This window comes from Mustela nigripes, chromosome 4, assembly GCF_022355385.1.
Source record: "Mustela nigripes isolate SB6536 chromosome 4, MUSNIG.SB6536, whole genome shotgun sequence".
NCBI classification, from domain to species: Eukaryota; Metazoa; Chordata; class Mammalia; order Carnivora; family Mustelidae; genus Mustela; species Mustela nigripes.
The window spans coordinates 45,226,684-45,242,548 of NC_081560.1; the positions used below are offsets into that span (position 1 = coordinate 45,226,684).

General features: G+C 54.1%; 1 protein-coding gene across 4 annotated transcripts in view; it reads right to left on the bottom strand.

Annotated features, from left to right (window-relative positions):
• Nucleotides 1-15,865, bottom strand: part of ADCYAP1R1 (ADCYAP receptor type I) — a 58,428-nt gene that overhangs the window by 34,783 nt on the left and 7,780 nt on the right. For 3 of the 4 annotated variants that reach the window (XM_059396623.1, XM_059396621.1, XM_059396624.1), the window contains exons 2-3: nucleotides 12,806-12,945; nucleotides 11,807-11,912 (exon numbers count right to left, since the gene is read on the bottom strand). In XM_059396623.1, coding sequence (XP_059252606.1) covers nucleotides 11,807-11,912; nucleotides 12,806-12,856 — 157 coding nt within the window. In that variant the 5' untranslated portion in view covers nucleotides 12,857-12,945. Of the gene's footprint in view, nucleotides 1-11,806; nucleotides 11,913-12,805; nucleotides 12,946-13,877; nucleotides 13,994-15,865 lie in introns of all 4 variants that reach the window. The other variant, XM_059396622.1, reaches the window with a different exon arrangement.

Below are 15,865 nucleotides of genomic sequence, written 5' to 3' on the forward strand. Positions count from 1 at the left end.
ATCTTTGACTGCCATGGCCCACGCGGATCACGGAACGGCCGTGGAGCATGGCTGTGTTTGGCCCATGCCCTAGCAGCCCCAGCCAACAGATGTTCCCTTAATGTGGAACATTAGGCCCTGACCCAACCAGCTGCGACAGCCAGCTGACGCTCCTGAGGTCTCAGGGCCCTTCAGATAAACAGAGCGTGCTCCCGAGGGTTGAGGAGCAGGGAAAGATGCAGAGCCCCAGGCAGCAATGCCATGAGGGGCAGTGGGGGCTCCCAGGTGGGAGGTCGGAGGCCTAGAAGCCTGGTTGGGGAATTTGTCCTGCCCCACCTCTCACACCCATCAGGACCAGGGCCACAGCGGAGCAGGAAACAAATTTGAGAAGGTTGCATGGGAGGGCAGAGGAAGCATAAGGGCCCCTGCAAGGCAGCCTTAAGACTCGAATTCGGTTGACTTCTGCCAAGGGCTCCCTTCATGACGCTGGCAAGTCTCTACCCAGCCACCCGGACTTAATTTCCCTGTGTGCACTGCCAGGGCAGAGAGTCTCTGAGCATATGCCCAACTCTGGATGACCAGATCTCAAATTAGGAACAGAGGTTCACTCATGACCTGCTGGTGTCTAGAAGGGTGGCCGGGGAGGCCGGGACTGCCCTCCAGGGCCCCACTGCCAGGGCAAGCATCTTCCAGGACCTATCCGCCACGGTGCCCCACCCTACCCCATGGTCTGCCACACTATCGAAGCCTTCCCGGTGCGCTCCTTAGGTTCCTGGCCTGGTTCCCCTCCAGGGACTAAGGTTCCCAGGGGCAATTCCTATAGCACCAGGGCAGGTGGAAAGACTAGAATAGAAATCCATAACTTGAGAGCCCAATCCCAGTGTCTGGGTTTAGGGAACCGCATGGTAAGAATTGGATATTTGGTCTTAGTCCAGCTTCCAGGCAAAGCACGTAAACCTGTGGAATTTCCTGATAGAGGTAAGGGGAGTGTCTTCAGTTATTCATAAGGCTCTTCCGACCACACCTGAATTTATGCTAATGAGGTGACTCTGGGGCAAAGATGGCTGGTTGCCAGCGGGTACTTTCAGCTGGCAACCAGCTGTACTTCCCTACATGGGCGGGGAGCTAGAAATTGGGCTAATCACCAAAGGCTAAGGATTTAGGGGATCATACCTACATAACAGAACTTCCATAAAAACCCTAAACAATGGGGTTCAAAGAACTTCTAGGTGGATGAATACATCCACATACTAGCAGAGAGGTGACCCCCGAACTGCACAAGGACAGAAGCTCCTATGCTCCTTCTGGACCTCACTCTACGACCCCCTTCATCTGGCTGTTCATTATATCCTTTATAGTAAACTGGTGAACGTGTTTCCCTGAATTCTGGGAGCCACTACTGCAAATTATTGAAACTGAAGAGAAGGCAGGACATGGGAACCTCCAATTTGTAGTCAAGTCAGACAGAAGCATGGATAACATGGGGACCCATGATTTGCAAATGGCATCTAAAGTGCGGGAGGGGAGAGTCTTCAGACAGAGCTCTTAGCCAAAGGGTCTGGGCTAACTGCAGACAGTTAGTGTCAGAAGTGAATGAAATTGTAGGGAAACCAGTCGAGTGTTCACAGAAGCCTGGAAAACCCACATGTTCGATGTCAGAAATGCTGTGAGTAGAAAAATAGTTTTCCTTTAGGGGACAATGTCACTGACCCCACTGGGAGCTCACAGCCCTCTGCCCACCCTCCTGCCCTGCATCATAGGGTTTGCAGGAGACCGAGAGGGCCACCTTGGGGCTCCCAGGATGCTCCACCTCTCAGAGGTGGCGTGGGCTCTAGCTTGTCTCCCCTCCTTGATGGGGCCTGCTCTGAATCCCCCCCAGAAACCCCTTCCAGGAAGATAAGGAGGGAAGAGCCTTGGGTTTCTCTGAGGACAGCAACTCATTTTCCTTCCACCCCCACAGAACACATCCAGTTCTCTATCTCCATCTGTTTCAGACTCTAGTCCCAACAAAGCTTAGTGTTGTTGGGACTGGAGGATTTCAAGACGCCTTTTCTCCTTCTCCTCCCTCTCCTCCTTTTACCCTATTTTTCTCACTCTCCCTTCCCCTCCCTCTTATTCACACATTTATTCAAGAAATTGTGTCAGTTATGAGTCCAACGCTGCAGAGCAATGCAGGAGTGAAGAAATACAGCCCCGGTCTCTGCCTGTACAGCGCTTACAGCTCGGTGGTCTAGGGAAAGATCTTGCTCTTTAGGCTAAATGCTAAGAGAAGCCCTTAGATGATGAATTACCTTCCTATTGCTATTGCAACAAAGCCAACTCAGTGGCTTAAATGCCACAATGTCTTATGTTGCAGTTCCGGAGGTCAGAAGGTCTGAAACTGACCTCCCTGGGCTTAAATCCAGATGTTTGCTGGCCTGCATTTCTTCTGGAGGATCTAGCGTGAATCCATTTCCTTATCTCTTCCAGATTCAAGACATTCTTTGCCAGTGGCCCCTTTCACCACCTTCAAAGCCAAGAGCACAGCGTCCTCAACTCTCTCCTTCTCTGACCCTCGTGCCTCCATCCTTCCCTTATGAGGACCCTTTTGATTACACTGGATTCACCTGAATAATCCAGGACCCTCTCCCCATCTTAAGATCCTTAACCCAATTACACCTGCCAAGAACATTTTGCCATGTAAGGTAACACATTCTCAGGTTTGGGGGATGAGGATGGGGCCACCACTGCTTTGCCTCCCTTAGATGCGTTTCAAGACAAGGTGTCCCCTAATCCTCCTACACTGTTGGTGGGAATGTAAGCTGAGGCAGCCACTCTGGAAAACAGTATGGAGGTTCCTCAAAAAGTTGAAAATAGAGTTACCCTATGAGCCAGCAATTGCACTACTGGGTATTTACCCTAAAGATACAAATCTAAGTGATCTGAAGGGGCGCGTGCACCCAAATGTTTATAGCTGCAATGTCCACAATAGCCAAACTGTGGAAAGAATCTAGATGTTCATCAACAGATGAATGGATAAGGAAGATGTGGTATATATATATACAATGGAATGTTACGCAGCCATCAAAAGAAATGAAATCTTGGGCGCCTGGGTGGCTCAGTGGGTTAAACCGCTGCCTTCGGCTCAGGTCATGATCTCAGGGTCCTGGGATCGAGTCCCGCATCGGGCTCTCTGCTCAGCAGGGAGCCTGCTTCCTCCTCTCTCTCTCTCTGCCTGCCTCTCTGCCTACTTGTGATCTCTCTGTCAAATAAAAAAGAAAAAAAAAACTTTAAAAAGAAATGAAATCTTGCCATTTTTAATGACGTGGATGGAACTAGAGGGTATTATGTTAAGCGAAGTAAGTCAATCAGAGAAAGCTAATCATCATATGATCTCTCTGATATGAGGAATTTGAGAGGCAGGGTGGGGAGTTGGGGGGGTAGGGAAGGAAAAAATGAAACAAGATGGGATCGGGAGGGAGACAAACCATAAGAGACTCTTAATCTCATGAAACAAAGGATTGTTGGGGGGTCGGGGGTAGGGATAGGGTGGTTGGGTTATAGACATTAGGGAGGATATGTGATATGGGGAGTGCTGTGAATTGTGTAAGTCTGACGATTCACAGACCTGTATCCCTGGGGCAAAAAATACATTACATGTTAATAAAAATAATTTAAAAAAAAAAAAAAAAGACCAGAGTCTTTTTTTCAGGAGTCCCCTGATCTGATTCCATAGGAATTCCATAGGAATCAGATCACATGTGGGAAGGTAGAACATTTCAAAAACAGTCAATCAAACACGGAAACATATCTGTTAGGATAGGGCAGAAGTGCAGGGGAAGGCGGAGGGGCTGGATTTGGAGCCAGGACAGCCAGGAAGGAAAGTTATGTCGTGTAGGGAGGTCTGGAGGCAGGACTAAGGGCCCTGCGACAAACCAGCTGTGACCGGCAAGCGTGCCCCCGACTGTTGGGGGCTCACCGATATCACATGACTGAGTTCACACAAAGGTAAGTGGAGGTTATGGACTGCTCTCAGAGGCATCCCTCACAGGCTCCATGCCCTTTCTCTCCCTCTCCCCTCTCTGCAGCATCCTTCGAGGCGCCAGGTTGAGGCCGGCAGTGTTCTAAGATGGAAGGAACCCGGGGCTCTGAATGATGGTGCAGAGTCAAGCTCTGAGTCCCACGTCTGCCAACCACGCCGCCCTGTGACCCGCATAAGCAATTAAGGCTCCCTGACTGATGCAGTGAAAGGGAGGCGGGTAGGAGAGATGGCACCTGGGTTTCTGGCTTGAAATGTCGGTATGGCTGGAAGGGTCAGCCATTCCCCACAGTGGAAAGAACCTGAATGAGAAGCAAATGGTGGTGGGCACGAGGCAGGCTGGAGCTCAAGGGTTTCATCTGGAGGAGTGTGTTCAGTTTGAGATGGTGCCAAGAGCCAAGTGGAGGTGGATTTCCCACAGGCAGTTAGATAAAAGTCCGGAGTGCAGACGGGGAGTGGGAAACTGGGGCAGGAGAACAGGAGTGGTCAGCACAGGGAACAAGGAGTGCCCAGCACAGGGAGGGATGCTAGGTAGGGCCACGGACCTGGACAATGGGTCTAGTGAGAGGGTGTGTGGCAAAGAGAAGAGAAGAGGATATGGCTTGTTTCTGACAGAAGAAGGAATGCAGCATCAGAAGAGGGGCTGGCAAAGAAGGCTGAGGAGGGGTGGCCAGAAACCGAGGACTCCCAGGCCAGGTTAGCAACATAGCAGACAGGAAAGCATGCTTCAAGGAAGACATGGTCAAATACATCAGTCGCTGTTCCCCTCCTCTCTGCGAGTCAAAAATCAGAATGGCCTCTCTCTCCCCTGGGAGAACTCTCTGCTTGGACATCCCCAAGCACCTCTCCTCTAGTTCCCCAGTTCTACATGAGGCCCGTCTCTGCCCCCCTGGCTCAGTCTGTTCCCCAGCCCCACCCCACCCCCCCGAAAACCTGAAAGGCTCTGTGGAACCTGGTCCAAGGAATCCAGGTGCTTCAGGGATCCTACTTGGGGCAGAGCGCCGTGCACACTCAGCACTGGGGGGTGGGTGTGGCTGCTGCTCATACCAAGACACTAAGACACAAAGCAGCCAAGGAGACGCAGTGCCTTGCGACAGCAGGAGGGGGAAAGACCATTTGGGCACACTGAACAGCGAGAGAATACAAAGACCATTAGCCTCGACTGGAACAAAATAAGGAGCTAATCGCAGGTTGTCATGGTGATGATTTTGTCCAGTTCCACACAGTGTTCAAAACCCATGAGACCAGGGGCACCAAAGGGACTCAGACAAAGATGCAGTCCTCCCTTTGAGGATGCTCAGGTAGTGTTAGAACAAGCCCCTCATTTTAGCACAATTCAAGGGTAAAAAAAAAAAAAAAAAAAAGATTCCATTTACTGTAATTGACTTTCCAGCCAATATTTCTGATCCATAAAATGGGAACCAGCTGTGGGCTCGGTGCTGGGTGGTGGGGAGGTTGTTGGGGAAGGAAGAAGATGCAGTCCTCCCCTCTGGAAGTCAGCCGCCCTCAGAGCGGGGACCCCGGAACCAGGAACACCACAGGGAACTTGCCAGAGGTGCAGCTGTTCAGGCCCCACCAGACCCACTGAGTCAGAAACTCTGGGGCTGGGTCCAGGAATTCTGCATTTTAACAGCCTGCCAGGAGGTTCTGAGGCAGGCTGGGGTCTGAGAACTACGGAGCTAAAGGAAAACCAGTTCGGACAGAAATGGAACCTTTTGTCGGAAGCGAGGGTCCCCGTGGACCCTCTCCCCATCCCATGTTGAATGCCTGTTCCGTCTCAGAGCAGCTGGGAGAGGCGGTCAAGGAGGGCTGGGGAGCCTGGGCCCGGCCCTCCTCCAGGCCTCTCCTGTGTGGTGAGAGTGGAGGTGGGAGCTGGGGCGAAGCACTCAGCACCACCGGACAGGCCTCCGGGCAGAATAGCAATGAGCAGGCTTCCTCATCTTCCTGCCAAATCTCCCTCCTGCCCCAGCCAAAGCCACCGCAGGCCTCTTTCATCTTCTCCAGAATAGGGGGACCCCCAAGGAGACCCCACTGAAACGCGGGGAAGACCTCCAGGCTGACGGAAGCCCGCAGCCCCGCAAAGCGGAGGTGCTGACCGGACCCACCTCGCACAGGCAGGCCCCTCGGGTTGAGCACAGGGAACAAAGAGGGCCGTGCCTGTGACTTGTGGGCCCGGCACCTCTTCAGAGTGGAGATCCCGTTCCCACGCACAGGACTCCTTTCTCCTCTCTGGGCACAAGAGCACTGCCACACAAAAGCACCCCCCTGGCTGGGATGGCAGACCTGGGTCCTGTCCCAGAGCTGGCTCTGGCACTCCGTGTGACTGAGCCAGTGACAGCCACCTCCAGCCTCAACCTCTCTCTGGGTCACATGACAGAGCTGGACTCGGTGTTGTCTCAAGTCCCATTTAGCATTCAGGGGCTTTGGGATGAGGTTCAAAACCACCAATCAGGTCGCCTCAGTAACGGTCCCGAGAAACATCTTTAAAACACACCCAGGATGTTGTGAACAAACCTCGCAGTCAGCAAGCCTGTTTTCACTCTGCCGGCCTCACCTGGTTTTTGTACCCTCTTCAGCCGGCATCTCCCTTCCCCTTGGCTTCCACCCCGAAGGCCACTCTGGCCACTACCATCCCATGTTCTCTGAGGTGTTCCAGTGACAGACAAGAGTTGGGGAGGAAACAGTTAACCTTCCTGGGAGCCCTCCCCCCGCAGCCTGCCCTCGCCACAGACACTGTAGCGTGGACACACCTCAACCTGGCAGATCGGTGGCCCCATTCCAATGCACTTGCTTCACTGGATTTAAAAGATTATAGGAAATATACGAAATACATAGAAATACATTTTTCAAATACAGCAAAGCATGACTGTGAGTTCATAACTCATGGTTACTAGAGCAAGAAGAGAGTTTTCCTTTTTTCTCTTTCAAGTGCACTTCAGAGGCATCATTTGACCTCTGGCCAGAGTTCCATGCGTGGTGCATGTGCTTAGGGGCAGAAGGGGCAGGAGAGGAGAAAAAAGGGGTGCAGGGGGAGGGCTGGCCTCCCAGGTCACCCCAGCGCAGACCGGCAACACCATGCCAATCACCAATTCTCCGTGACATTCGTGTTTGACTCTTGGCTAGGAACGAGCCCCCAGCCTGGCTTACCTGAACGCGGAGGGCTGCTCTCTTGCCCAAGACGGCACGAGCATCAGTGGCTGCTGTCCTCTGGCCACAATAGTGGCTCTCTAACTTGGATATACTTTAGAATCATCTGAAGGCTTTTACCACAGACCTCCCCACCAAATGCTGATTGCATTCGTCTGGGAAGGGCCTGGCTATCAGCATCTTTAAGTGCTCCTGGGGGTTCAAAGACACTTCGCAGAGCAAGGAGATCAACTGTTGCCTGGATTTCACAAGCAGGTTTAATACGAAGCCAAGAAGCCTGGCTCGACGGCAATGACAAGGACGCCCCCAAGGACCTGAGGCTCGTATGGAGCATGTGGGGAAAACAAAGGCCCCTAGCAAACTCTCCCCTGTCTGCTGACAGCAAGATCAGTGCTCCCCCAGAACTTGGCACTGGAAAGGTGCCCAGAGGCCGCCTCCTCTGAGACCCACAAGGGGTTCTTCTAACCTCAGCTTGTACAGAAAAGCCCCTGGTGACCACTGGACCCTCCCAGGACTCCCGCCTGCCCAGCCCTGCCTCCTTCCCACAGGACTGGAGCTGGGGCCTCACACCCTTAGAAACACAGATGCCCTTTAGCCTTTCCGTAGCCAAGTGAAGTGCAGGCTTCTAGGGGGTGCACTGAAGAAACCACCCCCCCGCTCCTAGTTATCTCTCCAGCCTCATTGCAACTTCCTCTGCCAAGTGATATTTCACTGCACAAGGGGGAAGGGTGCAGTGGATGGTCTCGCTCTGCTCCTCCTCTGAGCCACAGTGCAGTGGTCAGCAGCAAGGGCTTCGGAACCTCCAACCACATGTCCCAGCTCCTCCCTCCCTGGCTGTGTGACTTACCAGGTAACGGGCTCGCAACCCGATTTCTATGAGTCTGAGAAGCAGCAGCCGTAAAACGGAAGGGAAAACTCTGCCCAGCCCATAGGTGGGTGAGGTTTCATGAGCCACCCTGGGCAGCTCCGTGGAGGGGGAGATTCAGAAACTGTCCGTAGCGAGCTGCTACAATCCCCGTCTCCCATACTCACGGCTCCCTTCCTCCCTCTATCAGGTCGTCTCCCACCTGGAGCTCTTGCTCCCCTTCCCATGCTTCTCCATCTGCCCTCTGCAGCCTGGATCTGGTTCCCAGCCCCTCCTCGAGTCTTCCAGAAAGCCCTTCCAGATTGTCCCAAACTGCAGTTTCCTGCAGAGAACTCCACAGTTCCCCAGAGCTCTGATCTAATGGAAGACGGAGACCCTAGAGGCACTCCACGCCCTAACACGACGACTCTGTTACTCTAACATCTTTGTTGAATACTTAGCAAATGCCACATAACACCCTTAGCCTTTCCCACGATTGGAATTTAATGCAATAATCCTACGCGGTAGATATTATTTTTTAATCCTCCATTTTGCAGACAGAATAAATGAAGGGGTTAAGTGCCCTTTGCAAGGTCATATAGCAGGTGAGGGGGGCTAGGGGCTCAGTGTCTCATATCCTTCTTCCAAGGCAGTGGATCCCAGGAGTTGAGGGTACAGAGTACCCGAATACAAGTTTCACCTCTGCCTATTATTTAACTGTCTCTAAGCAAGGGGCATAACCTCTGTGGGCAGCAGTTTCCTCATCTACAAAATAGGGGTGATAATAGACCCCACACCTAAGGAGCTGCAGTGGGAGAAAAAAGCACTAGCACAGTGCCTGGCACATGGTAAGTCTATATAAATATTGACTATTAATATGATCCATCTCACCCGCTTAATTAATAGAGAAGGTTCTGAGGCACAGAGAAAGAAAGGGCCATGGAGGTAGCAATCCAGCTAAGCCCTCAGTCTCCTCTTCTTTTCCACCTGCTGGTTGCCTTTTGGCTGTGCTTTGTCCTACAGAGGTAACATCTCAGCTTTGTCCTATAGAGCCCCACCCTATGACTCAGAGTAGGAAGATAGGAAGAGGTAGGACAATCTCTCTTTAGGCAGACCATGGGAGGGTGTAGACTCCTCTCTCCTCTGGGCACTCAGAGTTAGAGGAAAGCTTGCTTCCAGGAGACCCCTCTATACCCTGCCTCTTGCATGCCCGGCCTGAATGCCCCTTCCTCCTTGAAGCCCTCCCTGATTCCACCACGTCCACTCACCCTACCCAGCACAAAGCACTTTCTCCTTCCACTGAATTCCCACAGCATCAGCTCCACCTCTGCCACTGGCATGACCTCTCTGAAGTAGCCAGGGCAAGCAGGGTGCAAACCTCTGTCTCTACAGTCCCCTGCCCGTGGCCTTGCCCTATTCTACCCAGGCCAGACACTAAGATTCCAACTTGTCATATGAGTGAGTGAGCAAATGAGTGGATGAGTGAATGAATGAGAGTGACTGAGAGTGCATGAATGGGTAAGTGACTGAGTGAATGAGTGGGTAAGTGGATGAGTGACTGAGTGAGTGAATAAGTAAATGAGTGAATGGGTGAGTGAATGAATGAATGCGTGAGTGAATGAATGAATAAATGGGTGAATGAATGAATGAGGGGGTGAGTGAGTGAATGAAGGAATGGGTGAATGAATGAGTATGTCAGTAGATGAGTGGATTTGTTCCATAGGCCTGGGGTCCCTCACCCAAATCCAGGTCTGAGGGGGACTTGTGGTCAGTCTTGACTCACAGGGCCCCTGGGACCCTCAGTCAGACCCTCTTGATAGGCCACCCCAACCCACCCTAATTCAGGGTTCCACACATAGGGAGGTACTCTTTCCCCTCCCCACCTCTTACTGCTGGGGTTCCCTCAGCCTAGAATGTTCTCCCTGCTCGTCCATCCTTCCGCTCTCATCTGCCAGCAAGTGCCTGCTTATCCCTAAGCTTTGCTCAGGAGTTTCAGCCTAGCTTCTCATTGGAATGGCCTGGGGAGACTTAAAAGATCCTGACTACAACGGACCACGGTGCTGATTTAATGGGTTTGGATTGTGGCTTCAGCACATTTTTCTAAAAGCTCCTGGTGATTCTAATGCGCAGCCAGGTTTGAGAACCAAGGATGTGGTTTAAATACCACCTTTTCCGTGAATCCTTGCCCACCTTCCCCAAAGAGAACTCCTTTCTTCCTCTTCTGAGCATTACCTGGTGGTGAGGACCCCCTCCCACCTCGCACTGTCCTGCCCCCTCCTGGGAGGGTGTCCAACCTTACATCCATCTTGCTCATGCCTCTGAGAGGACACCCCTGTGGCCAGGACCTTGTGTCCTCTCCCACCCCAGGGCTCCCCAAACTGCTGTGCAATTAACCCACACGCGGCTCCCCAAGTCTGGTCCCCACCCCACCTCTACCCTTCCTTTCTGGATGCTTCTCACTACACCACCCCAAGTGTATCTGAGACCCGTGATGAAGGCGCCACGGCCCTGGGCTGGGAGGCAGGACACCTCAACCTGCCACTCACTCCAACCCCTGTGTGGCCTAACGAGTCACTGCTACCCAGGCTCCCCTCTTCCCATCCCCTCGACTAGAGGTTTGGACCAGGTACCCTTTTGGTCTCTTGCCACTGTGTGCCCTTCTGGGCCCCCTGCTTCAGCTTCCCTGGGTGGTGGGACCTAGAATCTACTTTCGGCCTCGGTTAAGACTGAACCAGAGCTCAGCCCAGAGGGAGAGGCCAGCATGACCGGGAGCTTCATTACCGGTTAATGCTCACTGACTGTACGGGGAGCTCAGCCCGCAGGGACCATTACATTTAACTGGGCTGCCGATTAATCAAGTATTTAAACAGATGGTGCTCAGAAGAGCTCCTCAGAAATGGGGAGGATCCAGAGGGAAAAGTCAAGCCCTCCAGTCAGGGAAGGGAGCCCCACCCTCCAGCAACTCAGGCACAGGTGAGGTTGGCAAGGCCACGAGCGAGGCCCCGGCCCCAACTCCGGCCCCAACTCTGCAAGCTCCCACACACCCCACTCTGTGGGCCTGAGCAGACCATCTGCCCAGTGGGGAGTCTGCAGGAGAGGCCTTACACAGACCTCTGGTTCTCAGCCAGGGTCCCTGCCATGTCCTTGGGACACTTGGAAAAGGTGTGGAGGATTTGAGGTCATCAATGGTATTGGGGATGTTCTGGGCATCTAATGGGGAGAGCTACGATTGCTAAGTGTGCTGCCGTGCATGGCCCCATCCAGCTCCAGGAAGCAGTATCCTCCCCTCTCCGAGTGCTAACAGCAGCCCCAGGAGAACATTTCACCCAGCAGGCTTAGGAATGGGGTCCCTGCTGCAGCCTTGTTCTCTGGCTTCTGGTGGAGTGAGCACAAGAAGAGGGAAATGACCCCTCAGTGCCCGCCCTGGGTTAACCAGGTGCTCTCCAACTTGGCCACTGGCGACAGCTGTGTCCCTGTTGCCACCAGGCCCAGGCTGCTTGCTAACAAGCTCTCTAATAGCCACTCCCCAGCCCAGACACCACCCCGCTCCCAGACCCCAGGGGATCAGAGGCAGCCATGTCCAGCTGCCCAGAACAGCCTCCTCCAGAATGAGGAATCCGGGGTAGGATGTCCCAAGGAGGGCAACCCCAAGGTCACTGCAGATCCAGGACTCCATCACCCTGCAGGGTTTCCAGAAGGACCCAGGTACCGGTACCCTCCACCACTCTCTACAAAACGGCCAGAGGCCCAGATGCCAGTTTCGAAAGCCTGACCAGGCTGTGCTGGGAACTCGCTGACCTCCTCAGCACCCCACTCACCTGGGGAGGAGTCATTCAAGCCCATCAGGTCGTTCGCCCTCTGGATCTTCTCCAGGCACATGGCTTGCTCCTTCTTGAAGATGCAGTCAGAGTGCATGGCGGTGGCCTGTGAGGGACACGCGGGACACATGGGATGGATGGGAGGAGCAGGCAGGAGGTTCACAGACAAACCCTGCTACCTCAGCCCCGGAGCGATGTGGGGTGTGGGGGTGGGGCAGAAGCAGGAAGAGGATAGTGCCAGAGAGATTTTGGGGCCAGCAGAGGCCCCAAATATCATGAGGGTTCCTCTCCTTCACCAATTCAATGTGTGGCCATCGGTGGCTTCCAGCCTTCCTTGGGTCTCAGTTTCCATGTGTTATAATAATATTAGCAAACATACATGCAGCACTGTCCTGTGCGTGTGCATTATTCTGTCTTATACATACACACACACACACACACACACACATATATATATATATAACAACTCAGGAGCTCTACAAAGTAGGTGCTTCTCATCATTCTCCATTCAACAGATGTGAACCCTAAGCACAGAGATGGAGATGTTAGGTAACTCTCAAAATCACTTAGCTTAGCAGACTGTGCAGTGAGGACCAGAACCTAGGCAGTCTGGCTCTAGAGACCAGGGGACTAGCACTGTACTTCAGGGGAGCAAGCAGGGGTGGGTGAGAGAAGGGGCTCAGGAGGCATGCACCCCCAGGGGGTTGCTCAGGAGGCATGCACCCCCAGGGGCTGTGGGCAGAGAAGCACTGGTTGCATTTAGCGGGACCTACGAGCTGCTCTCATTCCCTCCTGCCCCCATTTTACAAAAGTGGAAACCAAGACTCAGAAAAATCACATGTTCCTGTCCAAGGTCACACAGCTGGTTAGTGGTGGATTTAAGCGTAGGACCAAGTAACTTCAAAGTCCACGAGAGCTGTGTTCTCATGCTGGGGCACGGACGGTTCCTCGAGGGGACGTCTGTAAGCATGCCTGGAGGGGAGAGTCCTGGGCCCTTACCATAGGCAGCAGGAGGAAAGCAGCCAGGGAGGCCTGCAAGATACTGGCCATGATGCTTCTCAGTCCGGACGGAGACTCAGGCCAGCTATGCTTGCCTCCCGCTCAGAGCAGCCGCTCGCCAGCCCCACGGTGTCTATGGGCTGGAGAGAAAGGAAGGCATGAGTCCTGCGGGTCCCCGGGCAGGGACAGGTCTTCCTCCTGACACCCCCGCTTATCTACAGCAAGGTTCTCAGCCTATCAGAGTAAGCCCCCTCCCTGCCTTCGTCTATGCATTCCTTACTCCTCTAGCAAACAAATATCCACTGAACACCTACACAGCGCTCGGCACTGGGGATACAATGCAGGGCACAGGGGCTCAGGCCCCCATCAGGCCACCAGAAGGGTCTGCATGGCTTTCTTCTCTGTAGCAGACAACTGTCTCCCCCAGCTCCCTCCACTGTGACAGAGTTTTCACCAGCATGCCCACCTAGAGAGGACATTACTCGCTCCTTTCCGCTCGCAGGTGCGGGCGTTTGACCCAGGCCCCACCTACGGAATACGGGGGGCGGGGGGGAGGGACAGGTGCCACCTGCAGACCCCCTGCCCACGAGGCAGCACCCGTTCTCCACTTCTGCTCTTTCGCCCTGCCTGAATGCCAGAGCCAACCCCCGGGCCGTGGGAAGCCCCACAATGAGAGGAATGGGATCACCGTGAACGCCCCACCAGCCTGGGAGACCTCCCTAGCTCCCGACTGCTACGTGAGAATGAACTGCTCCTTGACTCCCGTGCCCACCACAGAGCATCGCTTCATTCCAGCTGCCGGGCCAGGGCTGTTTAGTCGTAACCTGCTTTCACCCCGCCTCGGCCCACTGGGCCTCCAGGAGAAAGCAGTGGTTGCTGAAGAGCATGCTCCAAGGAGGGCAGGTCCCTGAGGATGAGGGTTGCCAGCGGGGACCGGACAGGGGACCGGAGTCCAGCGGGGAGGGTGTGGGGGCCCTGGCACATTCCCGAGGGGGAGAGTCTGGTCTGCTTCTAAAATCGATGGTTAGCACACATTCCCTTTACCCCAGCAATTCCGCATCTGAGTATTTACCGAGAAATACTTGTACTTGTCCAAAAAAAAGCACGTGCAACGGCAGTCACTGCAGCATCACTTAAAATAGCATCCACAGCAGAAAAGGAAGCAACCCAGCATCCATCAAGCAGACCCTGTTAACAGGCCCCAGCAGCCATGCAAGGGAATACCACACAGTCATTTAAAAATTATTATTCACATTCCTATTAAACCATTATTAAAAGGATTCAGTTGGCAGGGGTCAGAGCCCCCACCACAGGTGCCTGGGCTCAGAAACCCAGCAGGGGGTGCACCCCAGCTATTAGTCTCCATATACACCACTCCCCCCTCCCTGGGCAGAGCTGCCGTGATCCTCATTCCTTTTGTGCCCTTGGCTTTTTGCCACCCGTGTGTCCTCCCTCCCTCTCCCCTAGCTTCTCTAACCTCACTTTGGTGACCAGCAAGTATCCAAAAAGGAGAAAGCAAACAAGCTGCAGGATAGCTCCACCAAAGGGGGACCCTGTCTTACCCACCTGTTGCTCTACTCCTCAGGGCCCACCCAGAGTTGCTGAGGAAGACCTTGGGTGTCCCCAAGAAATGCTCGGAGAAGCCCAGGGGTCCCTGAGGATGCTGATGCAGGCTTTCCCCTGCGGGTCAGGAAGGATGGGCAGGCTGGGGGAGCTCTGGCCCCAGCATCCCGGCACCCCAAGGCACCAGCTGTGCCAGACTCTCAGGCCTGGGTTTCTATACAGGACCCTCCACAACTCTACTGGTCATGGGCTACTTCTGGCATGACCAGGCACTGCTGGTCCCCAGGGGCTTGGTCAACCCCACTCTCCCTGAGGAGCCTAAAGCCCTGTGTGCTGATTCCGGAGCTGACCCTCTGACCCACCTGGCTGGGGCAGAGGAATGCCCGGTCCCCTGCCCACAGCAGAACCTGCAGGCTGTCTCTCTAGGCCAACGGAGGGCTTAGAGAAGCCACTGCAAGGCATCGAAAGCCTGAGATCCGCAGCTGACTCCTCCCCACCAGGACAATATCAGGTCAAAGGCGGTGAGATGTGAGGTCAGGTGCGCCCCCATCTACGACCATGCTGGGTGGCTCTGGAACCTCCGTCAGCCCATATGGCAGGGCCACCAGCAGCCTCAGAGCCTGCAGGCAACGCCTGGGCTCCGGTACCCGCACCCAGCCACAGTCTAGACCCTCGACTTGTGTGGGTCTCAGCTGTCTTAGCCAGGAGGAAGGTGACTCCTCCTCTCAGCTTCCTCCTGGCCAGCAGGGCCCAAACAAGAGCCAGAGAAGGAAAACGGGTACATAGCCTGTGTCACCAAGTGGACACAATGCTCCTTCCTCAGGGGCCACCTCTCTTGTGCTCCCAGTAAGATGCCACCAAAAATAGGGCCAGTGGCTGTCTCTGTCCCTTGGGGGAGACCTCTGCCCTGGGGCACAGAGCAAGGTTCCTGGAGAGGACATGTGGCAAGAGCACTCAGCCATGAAATTGGGGCTCCCTGCTCTCAGCAACACCCTGAGATGGCAATGGCACTACCTGCCTCCTTCACGACGGGGACCCCGCAAATGGAGACTTGCCGCCCCCTCTCTGGCCCCTCTTAGCCCACACTCAGCCCGGACCACCCATCAGAACCACTGAGAAGCGTTTAAAGATACCCACGCCCAACTGAACCACTGCCTCTGGGGCGGGGGCCCGGATATCAATGCTGGTTTTGGCTCTTCAGGTAACTCTCACGGAGAGTAGGATTTTAAAATCCCCGTTTTGGCCTTTATTAGAACTCAGAGAGCTGGCCCGGGAGAGCAAGCAGCTTCCACGCCTCTGGTTGCTCTAGGGGCAAGTGGGGGCACCAAGCAGGCAGAGAATGAATCTGTGTTTGAGAGCTGGCTGATTTCTGATTATCTCCCCACCCCTCTCTCTCTCACACACACACACACACGCACACACACACACAAATACATAGAAACAGGTCCACAGAGAAGAGCACAAACATACGTCAACCCCACAGAGTCAAAGAGAGAC